This window comes from Taeniopygia guttata, chromosome 4, assembly GCF_048771995.1.
Source record: "Taeniopygia guttata chromosome 4, bTaeGut7.mat, whole genome shotgun sequence".
NCBI lineage: Eukaryota > Metazoa > Chordata > Aves > Passeriformes > Estrildidae > Taeniopygia > Taeniopygia guttata.
The window spans coordinates 44,806,958-44,824,725 of record NC_133028.1 but is presented as its reverse complement, the minus strand read 5'-3'; the positions used below and the strand labels follow the sequence as shown (position 1 = coordinate 44,824,725).

At 43.2% G+C, this 17,768-nt stretch overlaps 1 protein-coding gene across 5 annotated transcripts; it reads left to right on the top strand.

Moving 5' to 3' along the window:
* Positions 1-153: 153 nt before the first annotated feature.
* Positions 154-16,542, top strand: LOC100226418 (UDP-glucuronosyltransferase 2A2). Of its 5 annotated transcripts, XM_072928505.1 has the most exons (8): positions 2,992-3,115; positions 3,840-4,734; positions 6,523-7,155; positions 11,108-11,256; positions 12,326-12,457; positions 12,868-12,955; positions 13,559-13,778; positions 14,946-16,542. In XM_072928505.1, the coding sequence occupies exons 2-8, from the start codon at positions 3,999-4,001 to the stop codon at positions 15,220-15,222; spliced, it is 2,235 nt and encodes a 744-aa protein (XP_072784606.1). In that variant the 5' UTR covers positions 2,992-3,115; positions 3,840-3,998; the 3' UTR covers positions 15,223-16,542. The 5 variants fall into 5 exon arrangements, with proteins under 5 accessions (XP_030127425.1, XP_072784606.1, XP_072784605.1 ...); XM_030271565.3 differs by lacking the exons at positions 2,992-3,115; positions 6,523-7,155 and adding an exon at positions 154-254; XM_072928502.1 differs by lacking the exon at positions 6,523-7,155 and having other exon boundaries at positions 3,000-3,115.
* Positions 16,543-17,768: the final 1,226 nt, after the last annotated feature.

Here is a 17,768-nt window from a genome sequence, read left to right as displayed (position 1 = left end):
ACAACCTGGAACCTGTGGGGAAGAGCAGTACTGGTGGGGCTGGAGATGTGTTCTGCGGCGCTGCCTGCAGCTCAGTGGTAGCCAGTTTCTCCCTGCACTCGCTCCTCCCTCTGTGCAGCCACAGCATTGGTAAACATTACTGCCCTTGATCCCTCTCTTTGCCCTTAAAAACTGCTGCTGTCACCCTCCCGTTGTCACCCTCCTGGTGTCACCGTCCCAGCGTCACTCTCCCAGCGCAGAGCAGCAGGTCTTAGGTGAGGAGGTGTCCAGGGTGGTGGGCTTGGTGTACTCTGGAGTGCAATCAGCACCCCTAAACCATCCCTTGCTCTGGGGTCTCCTGCAATAACTCCAGGGATCCAGTTCCCTGCTCCCCAGGGGTGCTGAGGCAAGCAAAGAGGTGCTTGCTCTGGGTGATGCTGGTGCACTGTTGGCACCCCTGCCCTTGCTGGGGCTCTGAGTGTGCTCCTGTCCCCGCAGTTGGGACCCCTGTCCCCATCAGTGGGTGCAGTGATGGCCGCGGTGCCCTCTGGTGCTATCACTGCTGCTCCCTGGACAGGAATGGCGCCAGGTGACCAGGCTTCCCCTTGCCATTGTAGCCTGCCTGGTCTTTGCCTAGCTCCTTCCTGCCCCAGCAACAAACTCTCCCACTAAAACAAACGATTGGCAGGATGACTGGGAAAGGCATGGGGAAAGGCTTGCCACGGAAGCATGAACAGCAAACATCCATGAAAAGGTGGAATGGAGAGAGCAATTCCTCCTTTTTTGGGTTGGTGAGGCATTAGATGAGTCCCATCATGTCCATAGCCATGGGATTTGTAGATTTGCCCATCACCATAGCACGCAGCTTTCCCTGGAAGGTTGGACAGATGCTGGCAAGACAGGAGTGTGCCACATCTGCAGGGAGCTTGGGCAAGTCTGCTGCCACTCCTCACTGATAAGGACAGGGTGCAGCACCTATTCTTCCACCAACAATAGAGATTCCTAGCAGGCACACCAAGCTTGGCCTGAACCTTCTTTCATTTCCTTAATGTTTTGGCTTTGCAGAGTGGAAATGGCTCCTGTGGCAGCCCCCCAGATTGCTGTTTACCTACCAAGGTGCTTCTGCAGCGTTACAGCAGCAGTGAAGAGAGTTTGTAGAATCCTAAACTGAATAAAAAAAATCCAAGTGCAACGCTATTAAACCAGCCCATTTTTTTCATCCTGCAGTAACAGTGCAGAAGTAAATAGATGCAATTTATTCAAGAGAGATGGTAATGGTGAGACTATTTAATCTCATTAACTTTTGCTGGAGTTTCCCTATACCCCGGGGATTACAAAGCACGTGTGCTTTTACTGAGCACACACACATGTGACTTTGCAGAATTGCTCAATCCTGTCACCTCTGCATGTAGGAATGAGCCAATTTTGAAATTTTCCCAATCTAGTATACTCCCTTCCTCTTGCCAACACTCCCACCCCCTCACAAAAAGAAAAAAAAAAAAAGTTAGTCAAGACTTTTAAGTCTGCTTTCAGACCAGAAGCTGCTTCGTTGCATTAAGTGAAAGGGGAAGCACAGAGTTATTTGGTACTTCTTCAGGGCATTAAATCTTCTTTTCCACCCTGGCTCTGAATTTCTAAGGTGCTGGCTGGCTTCGAGGTTTCCTAGAATTCAAAGTGCTATGCACACTGCAACCCTCAGCCAGCCAGAACAATAGTGAAGAGACCAGTGTGTGGAAAACATTAGTATGCATTGCCTAACTTTTGCATGAGGGCCTAAGCCTTGAAAACCTCCAAGGCTGGAGGTTGCATCACTGTCTGCAGCACTTCTGTTAGTAATGTTAGATGCCTGAAATACAGGCACTTAACACCATCTACTTTCTTCTGCTCCACTTCTCTCTCATGTGCTGGATTTTGTACTTTAATCCTCTCAAAATGCTTATCTTCTCTGAGTAATCTGAGTATCATCTTTAGAGCTGACCATGGAAACAAGACAATTTAAACTCTTTGGTTTCCCTAGCAATTGCTCTCATTTGCTGTGCAGGAATTTGATACTAAGGGGTTGGAAACAAAAAACAAGTTCCCATCTATGTTTTTATCCAGGGAAGTGGTCACAGCACCAAGCCTGAGGGAGTTCAAGAAGCATTTGAACAGTGTTCTCAGGCACATGATGTGATTCTTGGGGCTGTCCTGTGCACGGGCAGGAGTTGGACTTCAATGATCCTTGTGGGTCCCTTCCAGCTCAGAATATTCTATGGTTTTATGATCCTCTCTAGCTCATAAGAACATGGTCTTTCAATAGTTGCTGGGAAATCTATAAGTTTCTTATAGGACTTCATAAAATAAGCTAAATTAGCCTGGGAAAAAAAAAAATCTTACTCTGGAGAGACTGTAGTGAAATACCTGGCTGTAAGGCCAAATTGTGGTTGAAACATGCTGGTATAATAGTCCTGATCCTGAGGATTTAGAAAAATCCATGCTCAATATTATGCACAATACTTAAAAAACCTTTAGATTCCTATATTTTGAGGTTATTAAACACTTGCCTAGATCTCCAGAATCAAGGGCCACAGAACCAACACAGGTAAAATACCAACTTTTGGAAACTCGCAGAGACAGTACCTACTTTTGAAAACCTCTGCAAACAAACCACAAGATTCACTCTTTGTTCCTGTTGATAGTTTATATACATATCTACTACGTAACAAACAATTTTGTTTTGCCACCTGGGACCCTAAAGGGAGTAAAAGAAAATATTTTTTTTAAAGTATAAAGTATTTTTAGCAATCAGACATGATATTTCTTATCTCTAGCATACAAAGTCTTCCTAAGAACCTGGCTCTGTAATAACATTGTAGCAATAACTGGCAATGGAAATACCATCTCAACCATTAAATTCCCAGAGCATAACAAAGCAATGAATAAATACAGAATACATGCCTTGTTGTATTTTATTACTTCCCCCTTTTGAAAAGTCCAGTTCAGAGGGTAACTTACTTAAGCTCCTTCTGCCTGATAACCAATCCTGCTGGAGCAGCCCAGGCACAGACAAGGGGAGCAGCAAGGAAAAGCAGAAAACAGGTGTAGCATATTGTACCTTGCAACTCAGAGCACAATGTACCTCAGAAGACTCTGCTAGGTAAGAGTTTTTTGCTGCATGGCATTTGTTCCCCAGATTGTGTTGGATCAAGTGTATCATTATATGTGTGGGTTTTAGTTGTCATTTTGGCTCCAGGTGGTTAAAGAACTGCTTCCAGGCATGGTGTTTATATATATATTAAAGGAACAGCTTTCCAAGTGAGAGCCATCCCAGATGATGTAGGTTTTGCTCTTTAGCACCTTTAGGGCCCAGAAGAGGCCCAGTCCCATGTTTAGATGCCTGAACTGAGCCCACAACATGACCAGGTTGGCAGTGATGTGTCACAGGTAGTAGCAATGGACTCACTGTCCATAGTTGTCTGGGAGCAGTTGGAAGCTACTGGTGACCTATTAGAACAAATTGCATGTTATTATTGGCATTATCGTCAACCAAAGCAAGGATTTGTTGACTTCTCTTAGCATAAGAAATATCAGCACTTTTAGCATCTCACTGTGAAGAAGGATGACACTTTCAAGTCTGCCCTGTGGCCTCTTATTCCTTGGCCTGACTCTGGCATTGCTAGTTCATGGAAAAAATGCAAGGGATTTGTTTGAGTCTCAGGGCTGGCATCCAGAGGACTGGCTCCTTTGACACCAGGGAGGATTGCTGTTATCCTCCTAACAGGAGAATAGAATTCCCTCAGTGGGACACTAACAGGGTAGAAGGCAGAAAGGGAAAAATGAATCATCAAACATATTTTTAATCGTATTTTTTTTTTTTTCAGAGCTCAGACAAAACACAGGTTATAAAGGCACTACCTGTGCAACAGCAAAGTCTCACTTCTGCTAAGAGGGCCAGTAAGGAGCCATCAAACAGAACACAGAGGTGCAGAACTCCCATCTGGAAGGGAAAATTCCTAGACTATCTAGCCATTGACTCCGCCATGGCCATGAAAACAACCAGCTCAAAGAAATACCTCCAGCTGCTTATTTTTCAGGTTGCTCTTCTAGGGCCTGTCTTCTGTGGGAAGATACTGGTTTGGCCAACAGAAGGCAGCCACTGGCTGAACATGAATGTAATGGTACAGGAGCTCATCCGCCGTGGGCACAGCTTTACCATCCTGGTATCCAACACTACCCTCTTCATTGAACCCAAGCCTAAGACTACGGAGAAGTTTGAGATCTATAATGTGCCCTTTGACAAAGATTTACCTGAAACCCTGCTTAATGGCATAGTGGATCTATGGCTCAACAATAGGCCAACCATCTTGACCTTCTGGCAGTTTTACAAGGAGTTGGGAAGACTGTCTGTAGGCTGGCAGAAGATGAACAAGATGATGTGTGATGCAGTGCTGACCAACCAAGAGCTGATGGCTCATCTGCAGGGGTCTGGCTTTGACCTGCTTCTGTCAGATGCCGTGACCCCCTGTGGGGAACTCCTGGCTCTCAAGCTGGACATTCCCTTTGTCTACTCACTGCGTTTCTCCCCAGCCTTCACTCTGGAAAGGCACTGTGGCAAGATCCCAGCCCCACCATCCTACACGCCTGCAGCCCTCTCTGAGCTCACTGACCGCATGTCTTTTGGGGAGAGAGTAAAAAACTTTGTGTCTTACCACCTGCAAGATTACGTCTTCCGGAGCTACTGGGGACATTGGGATAACTACTACAGCAAGGTCTTAGGTAAGCCTTCTGATACTTCACTTCTTGTTATACAGTCTGTCCTTATGACCTGCAGAACTAGGAACCCACCAGGGTTGCAAAGTCGAGAGAGAGGTCAGCAAGAGTTTGTCATTATGTCCCTAAAAAGGGGCTGACCACAAGCAGTCAGGGTGCTGTGCTGCTATGCCAGTGCATAGAGACAGGATCAGGGTCATTCCAATTGATGCATTTGACTTTTGTTGCAATTGTAGTGTGGAGTTTGATACGACTTCTACACCATACAGGGTGCTCAGCAAGGGTGACTGCTTGCAAAGAAAGCAGCCAAGAACAGAGCCATTTTCCTCATCCAGAGGACCATAACAAGGAGGGGAGAGCTAGTGAATTACAAGCCAGCCTTGTTACACTGAGTAGCAATATTTTAAGTGCATTATGGCTTTGTAATAGAGACTTTACTTATGTCACTGGTCATATAAAACCAATTCTCTCAGCACAAAACAAGTTTTATTTAGAACATACCCTCCTACCCACAAAGCAAACTGAAAACAACAAACCTGTCTCTGCAGGCTTTTCTTCTGGACTGTTTTGAGTGATCAAGTAGAAAAATATGTTTATTATTAATCACATATCATTTCTACTAGTTTCCCATTGAGCTCTTCAAAAAGACCTCTTGCAAATCTCTCAGGGTTCAATTGCCTGCAAATACCTGGATGATGCAAGACTCCACACATACACCAACCTGGTGTCGTGTGTACAGTAGTACATGAGGTATCTCAGTTTTGCTCCTCACAGTCCAGCTGTTTCCATGACCCACATTTTTTGTCCCAGAAAGGGTATCTAGGCAGCATGGAAACTGTACCAAAAGCCTTGGATGACAACATTAGGAAACCACTGTGTAACAGCACTAGGCAGAAACCCTGTAATAATGACTTTTAGCACAGAAAAAAAGAACTTACAGTATTTCTTAACTGCACATCAGGAGTGACCATATAAATTAAACTGTTTAATGGATTTCCTGGTTTAATTTATAGTGCATAATTGGCTCCTAGTGGCAGGCAGGAAGCCTGCACTATCCCCTCCTGGTCTCCAACAGTGCTCTGCAAGAGGCAAGTTCCCATGAGGACAGTCTTACTCTGATACTGGAGTAATTTGCTGTGTAGAAAATTTGAGATTTGCTACATTTGAGCAATCTCGAGATGCACCTCTTGGGCTGCAGCCCTGGATCAACACTTTTAAGTGTGCTCTAAAGGAATGCTTAGTGGGTTTATAAAAGCAAAAAGTTGTCCACACAGTCAGTGAACATCTTTGCTGCTTATCCAGCTGTGTTTCAAAGAGCCAGAAGAATGAAAAAGTACCTCTTCTACCAAACAAGTAACACAGAACCTGTAGTTAGATGGGCAGGAGGGATGGGTTTACCAACAGGATATAATCCTTGCTGGACTGAGCCCCCAGGGCTGATGGCTCTCTCTGCTGCTCCAGAGGAATCTCATCTTCCAGCTTCAGCAAGCTCTTTACTACCAGAGGGTGCCAGCTGGTGCCAGTCACTTTTTTTGTGCCCTAGGAAAACATGATATTAAACATACTATTATCCAGTACAGGATTTCACACCGCCTACCTTTGGCTCCCTGCCTTCAGGATCAAGGCAGTGTCATGCACGCCCAGCCCAGTTCAGGAGTGCCACTGCTCCCAGTGAAGGGAGGCCACGGGGGCATTGCCACACAGGACAAGCTATGGCAGGGAAGGAGGTGGCAGTGCTGTTGCTGCTGGCTGTGTTGGGCTGTGGGTCCGGGGAGAAGGTGTTGGTCTGGCCAGCTGACAATAGCCACTGGCTGAACATGGAGCACATACTACAGGAGCTCGTGGCTCGGGGCCACGAGGTGACTGTGCTGCTGCCTTCGTGCTTCCTCATCGTCAATCCCACCCAGCCCTCACCCTTCCAGTTTGAGGTGATTGAGGTGCCAATCACCAAAAAGGAGATGTCTGACTTTATGGATAAAATGTTTTATTTTTTTTTTAATGAGGACAGAAAGATACCTATCTGGAAAAGTACTTACAAGATAGCTCAAATGGTATTGCAGATGAAGAATATAACCAAAATAATTTGTGATGGAGTTGTGAAGAATGAGGCCCTGATGGAAAGACTGAGGGCATCTGCCTTCAATGTCCTTTTGGCAGACCCACTATTTCCCAGTGGGGAGCTGGTTGCTGAGAAGCTGGGTATCCCCTTTGTGTATACATTCCGGTTCTCCATGGGCAACACGGTGGAGCGGATCTGTGGAACACTCCCAGCACCTCCTTCCTACGTACCAACCACCCTAACCAGTCTAACAGATAGGATGACCTTCTGGCAAAGGCTAAAAAACATCCTCGGCTACGCTCTGCATGATTTCGTGTTTCATTATGTTCTCTGGACAAGCTGGGATCAATACTACAGTGAAGTTTTAGGTAAGGCTGCTCTCTTTCCAGAAATTACATCTGCTATACACATAAGAGGAAATACCCAGAGATGAGAGGTTAAGGCACAAATCAGGAGCAAGACAGCCCCAAATTCACACTCCTTCCTTCAAAAGTCCTGCATCAAATCAGGCAAGTACAAACACTGCCTGTTAATCCTGACCTGCTACAGTGGTAGAACCAAGTCTGTACAAGTACTTTCAGGATATGTAAAACAGTGCTAAAGCACTTGAAAAAGGGATAATTAGTCATATTCATAGATGAATCATGACAAACACTAAGACCAGTAAAATACTATATACCCAAACACTAGTACTTTTTCTCACATAGCAGGCTTCTTACTTGCTACCTTGTCTCAAAATTAGAGACAATATCTTCCTCTGGACCTTTAAAGTCTTTTAATTCACAGTGATAAAAGGCCCTCTGCAGAGACATGGTTATTTGCTTTTCTGAAAGTGTCTAAAAAACTATTAGGTTACAGTTATATTTATTTCTAAGTGGTTTTTAATTTAAAAAATAATAGTTGTATAATTGTTTTCCCATTTTTGCTCTAGGTGATGCTTGAAAGGAAATAGGCCAAACATATGCATTGCTAGTGGGGAGATAAAATTGGTATTTCAATATGAGACTTTGAAGTGTTTTTATTGTTATTTCACTAGTAAGGTGTAATTCTGCTGAGAGAGCTAAGTTGTTAAGGTATTCTAGTCTTAGAGTACCTAGCTGTGTCTTTGTGTTGCTTATCATTTTATGATGACAGAGACTAGAAAATCTTATGCTGGCTGAAGCAAGGTTTGGTGTCTGTTGTTTAAGCCTCAGAGCTGTTTGGATCTTGTGGTGTCTTTTTTTATTGTGAAAACTGCAGGCTTTAGCATTTAAGGTTTAATGGGCAATACTTGTTTTGTGAGCTTGCATGGGCTGCATGATGGATTTGTGCTGAAAAACTTTGATAACACAGGGATGTTTTAATTACTGCTAAGCAGTAATTACAGAATGTCAAGACCTTTTCTGCCTCTCAGCCCACCTCACCTCACCTCAGTGAGGGGGCTGGAGATGCACAAGAAGTTGGGAGGGGACACAGATGGGACAGCTGACGCCAACTCACCCAAGGGATACCCCAGCCCATAATGATTTTGTGCTCAGCAAAATAAAAGATATTGGGGAGAAATTTGTCAGGGTTGCTCTTTCTCAGGGCACTGGCTGGTAGTAAGCAACTGTTCTTTTTGCAGCACTTGTTTTTCTTGCCTTTTTTTTTTTTTTTTTTAAGTCATTTCAGTCTCTATCCACGAATTTTCTAAATTTTGCCCTTCCTTTTCTCCTCCTATTGTGGGAGATTCAGAGGCTCTGTGGTGCCTAGCTGCCTACCACAGCAGCTAGTTTAAAACACAACAGATTAAACCACAACACAGGGAAAAGGCTTCTAGTATTCACATGCTGCAAAATGCACTTTGTGGTGAGCAGATAGGAGCTGCTGTGATTTTGAGATCACCTGTGGCTCTGCAGGACACTCCAGAATGGGAATTGCTGCTTGCCCAGCCCTCCCACTTCGTGTTACGACATTCCCTCTTGTCACATTTGCCAATCTTGTCACGTTTGCCAGTCTACTCACCAGACAAATGCCCCTTTTAATTGGTTGACTCTTAAGATATTTGCACAGTGAAGGCATGAACTGCTTCCAGTTCAGTCAGACCAGAGTTGTACGTGGAATGCTGAGATGTTGGGGCCAAAGTTCCCCTGGCTGCTCTGGGCCTACACATGCTGCTGCAGCACCGTTTTTTGTGGGAGGGTGGTGGTCTGGCCCACCGATGCCAGTCACTGGATCAATATGAAAGTGCTTCTGCAAGAGCTCGTTCTCCGGGGTCATGAAGTGACTGTGCTGGTGCCCTCAAGCAATCTGCTCATCAACTACCAGGACACCTCTTCCCCTTTCACTTTTGAGGTCCTGCAAGTCCCCTTTAGCCAGGAGACCCTGGATGCTGCCATGGAGGACTTCCTCAATTTCTGGATGAATAAAGCCTCTAATCTCTTTCCCTGGGAGATAATGTGGACCATGAAAGAGCAACTGGAGGTCTTTACCAATATGTCAAAGCAGACCTGTGACACCTTGGTGATGAACTCTCACCTTATAGCAAAGCTGCAGCATGCCAAGTTTGATGTTCTGATCGCTGACCCCCTGTCTGTAGGTGGGGAGCTTGTAGCAGAAATCCTAGAGATCCCTTTTGTCTACAGCTTCCGCTTCTCTGACGGGAATGTGGTAGAGCGGCGGTGCGGTGGGCTCCTGTCCCCACCTTCCTATGTGCCTGCTAGCACAATGGGGCTGACACACCAGATGTCCTTTATGGAAAGACTACAGAACTTCCTCTTTTACATTTTCACGGATTTATTTTTCATGAAGTTTTGGCGAGATGAATGGGATGGGTACTACAGTAATGTCTTAGGTAAGGCAGCTGTTGAGTGGTTTCTGTTCTTGCATAGGCTGTGCCTTTTGAATGCTTTGGGACCACCATGCTGTTGTCTCAAAATGCTCTTTCTCAAAGGCCAGCAGAGGTGGCAATCCTGAAGTATCTTGACACTCTGCATAGTGCAAGATGCTGAATTTGAATTCAGATTCTTAACAATAAATGCTGTCACCTTTCCCTTTCATCCACCATTCAGAGTTTGAGATAGTCTCCTTAAACTACATACATATCTGAAAATTTTGCTCCAACATAGTACAACTCAGGCATGATTCAACATTTAACAGAGTTCCTTTTAGTTCAAAGGACTTTGAATCTTCTCCAGGGTATCTAAGTTTAGGGAGATAACAAGTGAACAGCAAACACAAGGACATCTCTTCTGTTGCTGTCCAATTTTTTCCTGCATTTGCAAAGAATGCCTTTGTGCTCTGAAAACCAGTCCCTCTTCACTGGCTTTAATTTTTTAATACCACATAAAGATTTAATTACACCTTTATATCATTCTACTTGTAATGCAAACTTAATTTTCACTTAGCAACTTTGTAACTGATTCATTGCTTTTTAATTTAAATAGAAAGAAGAAATGATTATTATTTAATAATAATTAGATTATTATACTGATCAAGTAGTGTAAGAAGATGCCCTACAGATGATTTTTATCTTGCTGCTTATTTAGCTTGATTCCTGCTTGCATTAGGCTGGTTTTGGAAAACTATAAATACTTCTAACCCTTTTACTCCCCTGTTTCACTTTGTGGAGAAAATACCGCAACTTGTAACATGTACCTAAGAATAAATATTTTTCCAAATGGTAAACTATCAGATTACCATTAGATTTTTTTTTTCAGATGGATTTCTAGAAATATTTGATTTTGCATAAAATGACATTAAAAGTATCTATGGAGTTGGCCAATTTTTCCCAATGTGTGTCAGAAGCAGCTGACCCAGTCCTCAAGAATACTAGAGATGTCCGTACCTGTGTTTTTTTTTGTTGTCTGAGCAGCTGCTAAATGAGTCACCATTTGAAAAATGCTACAGAACTTTGTTTAAAAACTTTTCTCCTCCCTGACAGGTCATCATCACTTTATGATTAATTCACTTTTTTATTTGGAACTAAATTTTCTGTGATTACTCTCTTTTCCAAGTGTTCTCTGTGTTTTTACTACAAGCTCAGGTAATAATTTAGCACTACAAAAATTACACTTCTATATCAGATACTAAATGCTTCTTGCTTGTATTTCTCTAAAGTAATCATGAAGGTTCAAAATCCTTTTAAGGATTGTACCTTGTGCTCATGGCCACCTGCTAAAGCTGAGCACAGGACAGGGCAAGGAATAGATCCAGATTTGTTGATGTTTTCATTTTATGCATGGTTTGATAAACTACGCTGATAGGGAGCGCCAAAAGTCAAAGGTAAGGCTCCTGTTTCACAATCCAGAGCAACAAGGTCACTCCTGTGCATGTTGTAAACCTCTTGTACCTTGTCCACAGGAAGGCCCACAACCCTTTGTGAGACGATGGGGAAAGCAGAGATTTGGTTAATCAGAACGTACTGGGATTTCGAATTTCCACGCCCTTTCCTGCCCAACTTTGAGTTTGTTGGAGGACTTCATTGCCAGCCTGCAAAACCATTGCCAAAGGTATCCCAACCTAGTTTTTCTGTTGGCTGGTTTGTTACAAAGACTGTTTCTTTCCCTGATAACCACACAGGCCCTGTCCTGAGAAACCACATTCTTAAAGAAGATTCTCTGGTGCTGCTGGGGAGCAAGGAACTATTTAGCATCCATCCATACTTGTCCAAACTGAGGGCTGGTTTTCAGCCTGCTGTCTTAAAAGGGGATAGCTTATGTCAGCATGGGGTAATGCAGAGTCTGTTTTAGGAAAAAACAGGTGCTACTTCAGGGTACTTACATGTAATATTCAATTCTAAGACAGACTTGCAGCCCATGATAACAGTGAAATACCTGACGCCAAAAGGCACTGTGACAAGACAAATTCTTTAGGTAAAATGGGGCCAAAACATGCAGAAATAGATGAGTGATACAGGCCATCTTCAGTGCAAGTTGTCTACTAAAAGCTTGTAACTGTCTTCCCACTCCCCTGTAGCATGGGTTGAACTTAGGGAAAATGGATAACCATTCTCTTCTGCATGTAACTGCTCCAGTTCACATGATACTAACTAATAAAAGGAACAGGAAAACCTATTGGTCTGATTTGTAGAAAATGTTTTGAGCAATGTGGTGCGTTATAAGAAATAAGAACTGTCTGACCAGCAAAGTGACAGCAACAACTTGGTGAATCTGTGATCAGGATGCTGGAACACCCTCTCAGGTTTCAGCAGAGCTATGCAATACAAAGTACTTGTTCCAGTAAAATCCAGAACCATGACTATGCCAAGGAGAGTGTCACAGAGTATGTATGGCCTGCTCATGATAATGCCAGGATTAATCATTGCTGCTTGAAATGTATCTTGAAACTTGCTTTCAAAAAGACAAAGCATCTGTCACCTGTCTCAACTTGTCCTGCTCCTTGTTTTAGAGAAACTGTTTTCCACATGGCCAGGTCTGTCTTTGTCAAGCCCTTCTGTCAGGAGGTGCTCACACCGCTATCATTTCCTTAATAAGTTGAAAAGGTTATGCTCTCTATTCACAGAAATCTCTGTAATTTGCATTGTGTAATTACCCTTGGTATGTTTTCTGCCTCTCCTAGGAAATGGAAGAATTTGTTCAGAGCTCAGGGGAACATGGTGTCATCATATTCACTCTTGGGTCAATGGTCCACAGCCTAAGTGATGAAAAAAGTAATGTGATTGCCAAAGCCCTCAGCCAGCTTCCTCAAAAGGTGAATTTCTTTTTAAGCCTCAAACAAGTTGCCTTGTTTTTTTCACTCCTTTTTATGTTTGGAGTGGCCTGTTCTTTACCTGCATCCCTGCTGGATGTGATACAGGCAGGAAGCTGGGCTCTCTCAGAGAGACACATTGCTGAGTTTCTTCATGGGGAGTTCTGGTGTTTCACCTCCTCTGAACCAAATGATGTGGAGGTGTGTCTACAGGGCAAAATACAAAAATCTCTCCATGCATTTTTTTTTTATAAATAGCACATAATAACCAATCAAAGAGTTCAACTTCAGCCAAAGCTATCTAAATTTGGTGAAAAACTGTATGGGTTTGAGATAAAGCTCTAAATTACATGGAATAATACAGAAAGACACATCACACACACCACGTTGATCTTATTCTTCCTTTGTTCAAGGTCCTCTGGCGATACAAAGGGAAAAAACCAGAAACTCTGGGTTCCAACACCAGGATTTTTGACTGGATACCACAAAATGACCTGCTTGGTAAGACTGATTCTATTTGGGATGGATTGCATACTTGGAAAAATGGTTTCCTTTTGTTTTTCCAGTAGAATGGTTAATTCTGGCCGGAACCATGTAACACTTGTGGATACACTTAGTTTCACAGCTTAAGCTGTTAGAGCTTTGCTCTTGGGAGCCTTTGTTTCCTAAAAGGCTCTGACTTACAGAGCTTGGTGGCAGTTGTCTGAAGGGCTCGAAAGCACCCGCAGGCAGAAGTAAATATCAAAGTAGAGATGTACTCTGGAGTTGGATTTGGCCTCTGCAGTTCATCTCCAAGACTCATTCTTCAAAATGCTTTACCTGCTTTACCTAAGCAAAGCTGAAGCATGGGGCTGTTCTGACCCTGATACCGTGTGAAAACTACAACTGCACAATAGCAGAAGGGCTGAAGTAACTGTGGGATAGTCTGGAGGGACATGCCAATTCACATGTTGTGTTAAAATAATTATGACTGTGTGAAAGCTATGCATGCAAGCTCTGCTCCCTTCTCTAGCAGTGCACCAGCCCTTTTATGCTGTGTTCACAGCCCAGTGAATGCAATCTGCCATAGCTGCTGTATCACACCCCTCTCCTCCTCTGTTCCAGGCCATCCCTTGACAAAGGCCTTTATTACACACGGTGGGACCAATGGGCTCTATGAAGCCATCTACCACGGGATCCCAATGGTTGGAATTCCCATGTTTGCTGACCAGCATGACAACCTTGTTCACATGGTAGCAAAAGGAGCTGCAGTTCAGGTGGATTTCAACACAATGAAGACACAGGACCTGGTTGATGCACTGAACACAGTCATTTACAATTCCACGTGAGTTTTGTTCCTAACTTACAGGCTAAGGTTATTAAAATCCTGGGCTGCTCATGTGAGAAATTCTGCTGGCTCTTCTGGGAATGGAAAATGCAGAGCTGAAGTTTGGATTTCAGATGAAAACCATCTTTCCTCTTCTCAAAGAGATCAGTAATTTGGTTTTCCTTATACCACATTTTATGAGTGCTTCGAGAAAAATAGTTCTTGGAAAGTTCAGAGGAGCTTTTGAGAGTTCTCTGCTAGTATAAATCCTTTGGAGGACCGAATTCTAGTTTTACTAGGTCTTAGCTGCCAGTAGTCATAACAGTTTTTTCTCCTATCCCTGACTTAATATTCTTAGGTTACTGTACCTCTCAGTCAGGACTTAGAGAAGGAACCCCAGCAGCTGGGATCCCTTGCTAAGGATAAGATCACAGACAAAGGGATTGGAAAAAAGCAGAAGTCCTCAATCTTTAGCAGCAACTCCCATCCAGTATGAAAGACAGGTATTACTTCAAGTAAGAACCTGCAAATTCCTGAAGCAAATGGACCAGCACTGATGGACATATCTAGTATCTGAGGGAGTCAGCCATGGTGGAGGTAACAACCTGTAAGAACCTGGATGGCAGCTGGTACATGAGCATAACACCATAGGAACTGACCTTAGGTCAGTTGGGATCAGCTTGCCTTGCTGTGCCCCCTCCCAGTTCCTTGTGCAGCCCCAGCCTCCACGCTGGTGGGGTGATGCGAGAGACAGAAAAGGCCTTGACTCAGCATAAGCTCAACAGTAAGGAAAACATCCCTATTGTATCAACACTGTTTCCAGCACAAAAATAGCCCACACCAGCTTCTATGAAGAATGTTAACTCTATCCCAGCCCAAATCATCACACTCTATTATGCTGGAATAGAAATGCTGAAAATGCTTCCATGTTGCTTTTTTTAAAGGAGTATCAGGAATAATTTTGAATAACTTTTTTTTGCAAAATATTGGCTTTCTCTACTACCGTTCTTAACCCAATTTTATGCATACAGGAATAAACTGGACCAGTTTCAAATATATTTAAATAAGATTGATGAAAATAAAAGCAGGGCTGTCTACCTTCCTCAAGAGGACTGCCAGGTGCTAAATAGTTTATTTCAGAAATAAGTGAAAAATATTTTTGGTTTATTCTTTTTTTTTCCCCAGCTATAAGGAAAACGCTCTAAAGTTATCCAAGATACAGCATGACCAGCCTGTTAAGCCTCTGGACAGAGCTGTCTTCTGGATTGAATTTGTCATGCGTCACAAAGGTGCAAAGCACTTGAGACCAGCTGCTCACCATCTCACCTGGTACCAGTACCACTCCCTGGATGTTCTGGCATTCTTGTTCACCTGTACAGCCACAATTGTCTTCATTCTTTTCAAGTGCTGCCTATGTTGCTGTAGAAGATGTGGCCGGATTGCAAAGAGGAAGAAAGAATAGACACCTTGTTCCCATCAGCACTTTCCTTCTCCTAGGCTGATTCAATAAGGCATTTATGCACATTCTTTGGTGAACAAGTTTATTGTGATATGCTTTAAACTGGGCACACCATGAATGCACCATAACAAAGCTGTTGTGGAGCAGAGCTACTTGCTTAGCCAGTAAATTCCTTCTGGTCTAAATAAAATTGAATTATAGTTGCTTAATCCCCTGGGACCATGTTAGCTGATCACACATGGTCCTTGCCATAGTAATTGTTGCTCTAGGTTTCAAATATCTCAAATATTTTGGTGTATTTCATAAATTTAGCCTTGCCCTGTGGATCTACAACTAGGCTCCTTATCCTAACTCTGTCCTCTCCTGTGAGGAACCTGGGTTAAGGGGACACAAGAAGCTTCCCTCAAAGCTGTTAAAACCCCATTGGCCCCTTCCCCTGTTCCTATGTCCCTGAGCCACTCCCTCCCTATTCCCCAATTGGCCTACATCTTTGTACTGCTCCGAGACCCCTCTGGACAGGGTGGAGAGAGCTGAGACCTGTGTGTGTGCTGGGGGAACTCTGAACATCTCACCGCGCAGCTGAATGAAACATCTGTGGATACCATGCAAAGCCCTTTCTGCTTCTTTACCCTAGACCTTACCTGTAGCAGTTCAGGTTGCTACACTCTTTTCTAGTGTCATGCAGGCTTGATCACGGATTCACAACCAAAACACCTCCTCTCATGTCAGAAAAACTCTCTCTAGACTAGACAGTGAATCCAAGATCATGGGCTCCTAAAAAGCACCCATATGAAGGGCTACTATCATGAGTTGCAAATGCATTGACTACTTGGGGGCTGAGGGGAGATTAGAATCCTAAAACCACCATAAATATTATTTTTCTGGGAACCATTTCTCTTTCAGTTAGGAATTCCTACTGTTGCATCATTCTAACTGCAACATTACAGGGGTGTGAAAACCACCTCTGTCAAGAACTTGACCATCTTAACTCACAAATGCCTCTGGAAAGAGAAACTTGCAAAGAGTAATATTTCACGTGGGAATAGTGCAATAGCCACTTGCCTTGCCTGAAAAACTGGAGAGAAAATAGTGCTGCACTTGGGTCAGATAAGAGTGGCAGTAAATGTAGCACCTCTTCAGGTATTAAAGATGCCTATAAAATGCTGCTAGTCCAGGCCTCCTGTTCCAGGTAAGGTCATTGCACTGCTGTGCCAGCTGACTCAAGAAAAAACTTGCTTGAGTTTTAACTGATACTTTAAAAAACTGTTTTCAAACAGAATATGATTATTTGTTTGCATAATAAAATTCCTTATGCCACATCAACTTTTTTTTATTAGTATTTTCATGTTTAAACATCTGCTTAAACTTCTTCATACCACAACACGTACAAAAGTTCAACTGTTCCCAAACTATAGAGGGGTTACAAGAAGGCTCTCAGGTCAATTTTTGGTACACTGTGCCTGTTTCTGTCAATGTTTGGTATACTGTAAATGTTCCCATTGTCATGATGGAATCATAACCAGGAATTTGCACAGTGAATAGAAAGGGGAACTGTGTGACACTAAGGCCCCAAATCAGAAAGGGATTGCTGTAGCTGTTCAGAGAGCTGGGTGGGTCCCTAGGCACAGCTCCACCAAGCTGGATCACCATGAGCCCACCACCTAGTTGCTGAGATGTCAGTTCAGACGCCAGAAGGACAGCAAGCCTCTCAGCATGCTGAACAGGTATTAGTCAAACAGGGCTAACAAAGGACACTGGAAACAGAATAGATGGGAAAAGCTGGACAAAATGCTCCACAGTCCCTATAAGGACATGCTTCATTTCTCTAATCCACTCACAGTAATTTGGCTTATCTAGTACTGAATTTAAAAAGTAAAACAAATAAACAACCCAAACAAAACCAAAACCCCCTCTTCATTTTAGAATCTGTATATAATGCAGAGGAAGATATCAAAGTATGAGGGTGGTCTGTGATGCATTTCTCCAGTTAGACACAGAATGTATTCTAAATCTGACAGACTGATCTAATCCTCCAGCTAGCAGGTATTACCTCTCTGTGCACAATAAACTGTGTTGAGGAACCCAAACACATATTCAGCCTCTAGTACTGCTTAAAGAATCCAAACATACTTGTACAATGGAGGTCTAACTTTTTGTTTAATACATGTAGATGTTTACTGTGACTGTAGACTAAAATAAGCATAGGACAAATCAAGATGCCAGATGAAAAAACCACATTTCCACAAATGCCACACAGTGGCCAGTCCTATACTGCCTTCTATAAAAATAGCTGCAGCACCCAGCAGGGTGGAGCTGGAGGTGTTTAAAGCACCATCTGGATTTTTTACATGAGAAGACATTGAAGGAAGTTTATGAAGAAGTCCACCAAAGCAGTGCTACTCTTACAAGTTTTGGAAAATTGGAAATTGCTGGATAAACTGAAGAACTTTCACTACAAGTTTTAATTTTTTTTCCCCTCACAGTTTTACCATTGGCATTTAGGTAAAATATTTCTTATTTAAGAAAAGTAACAAGTGATCACTAAAAAG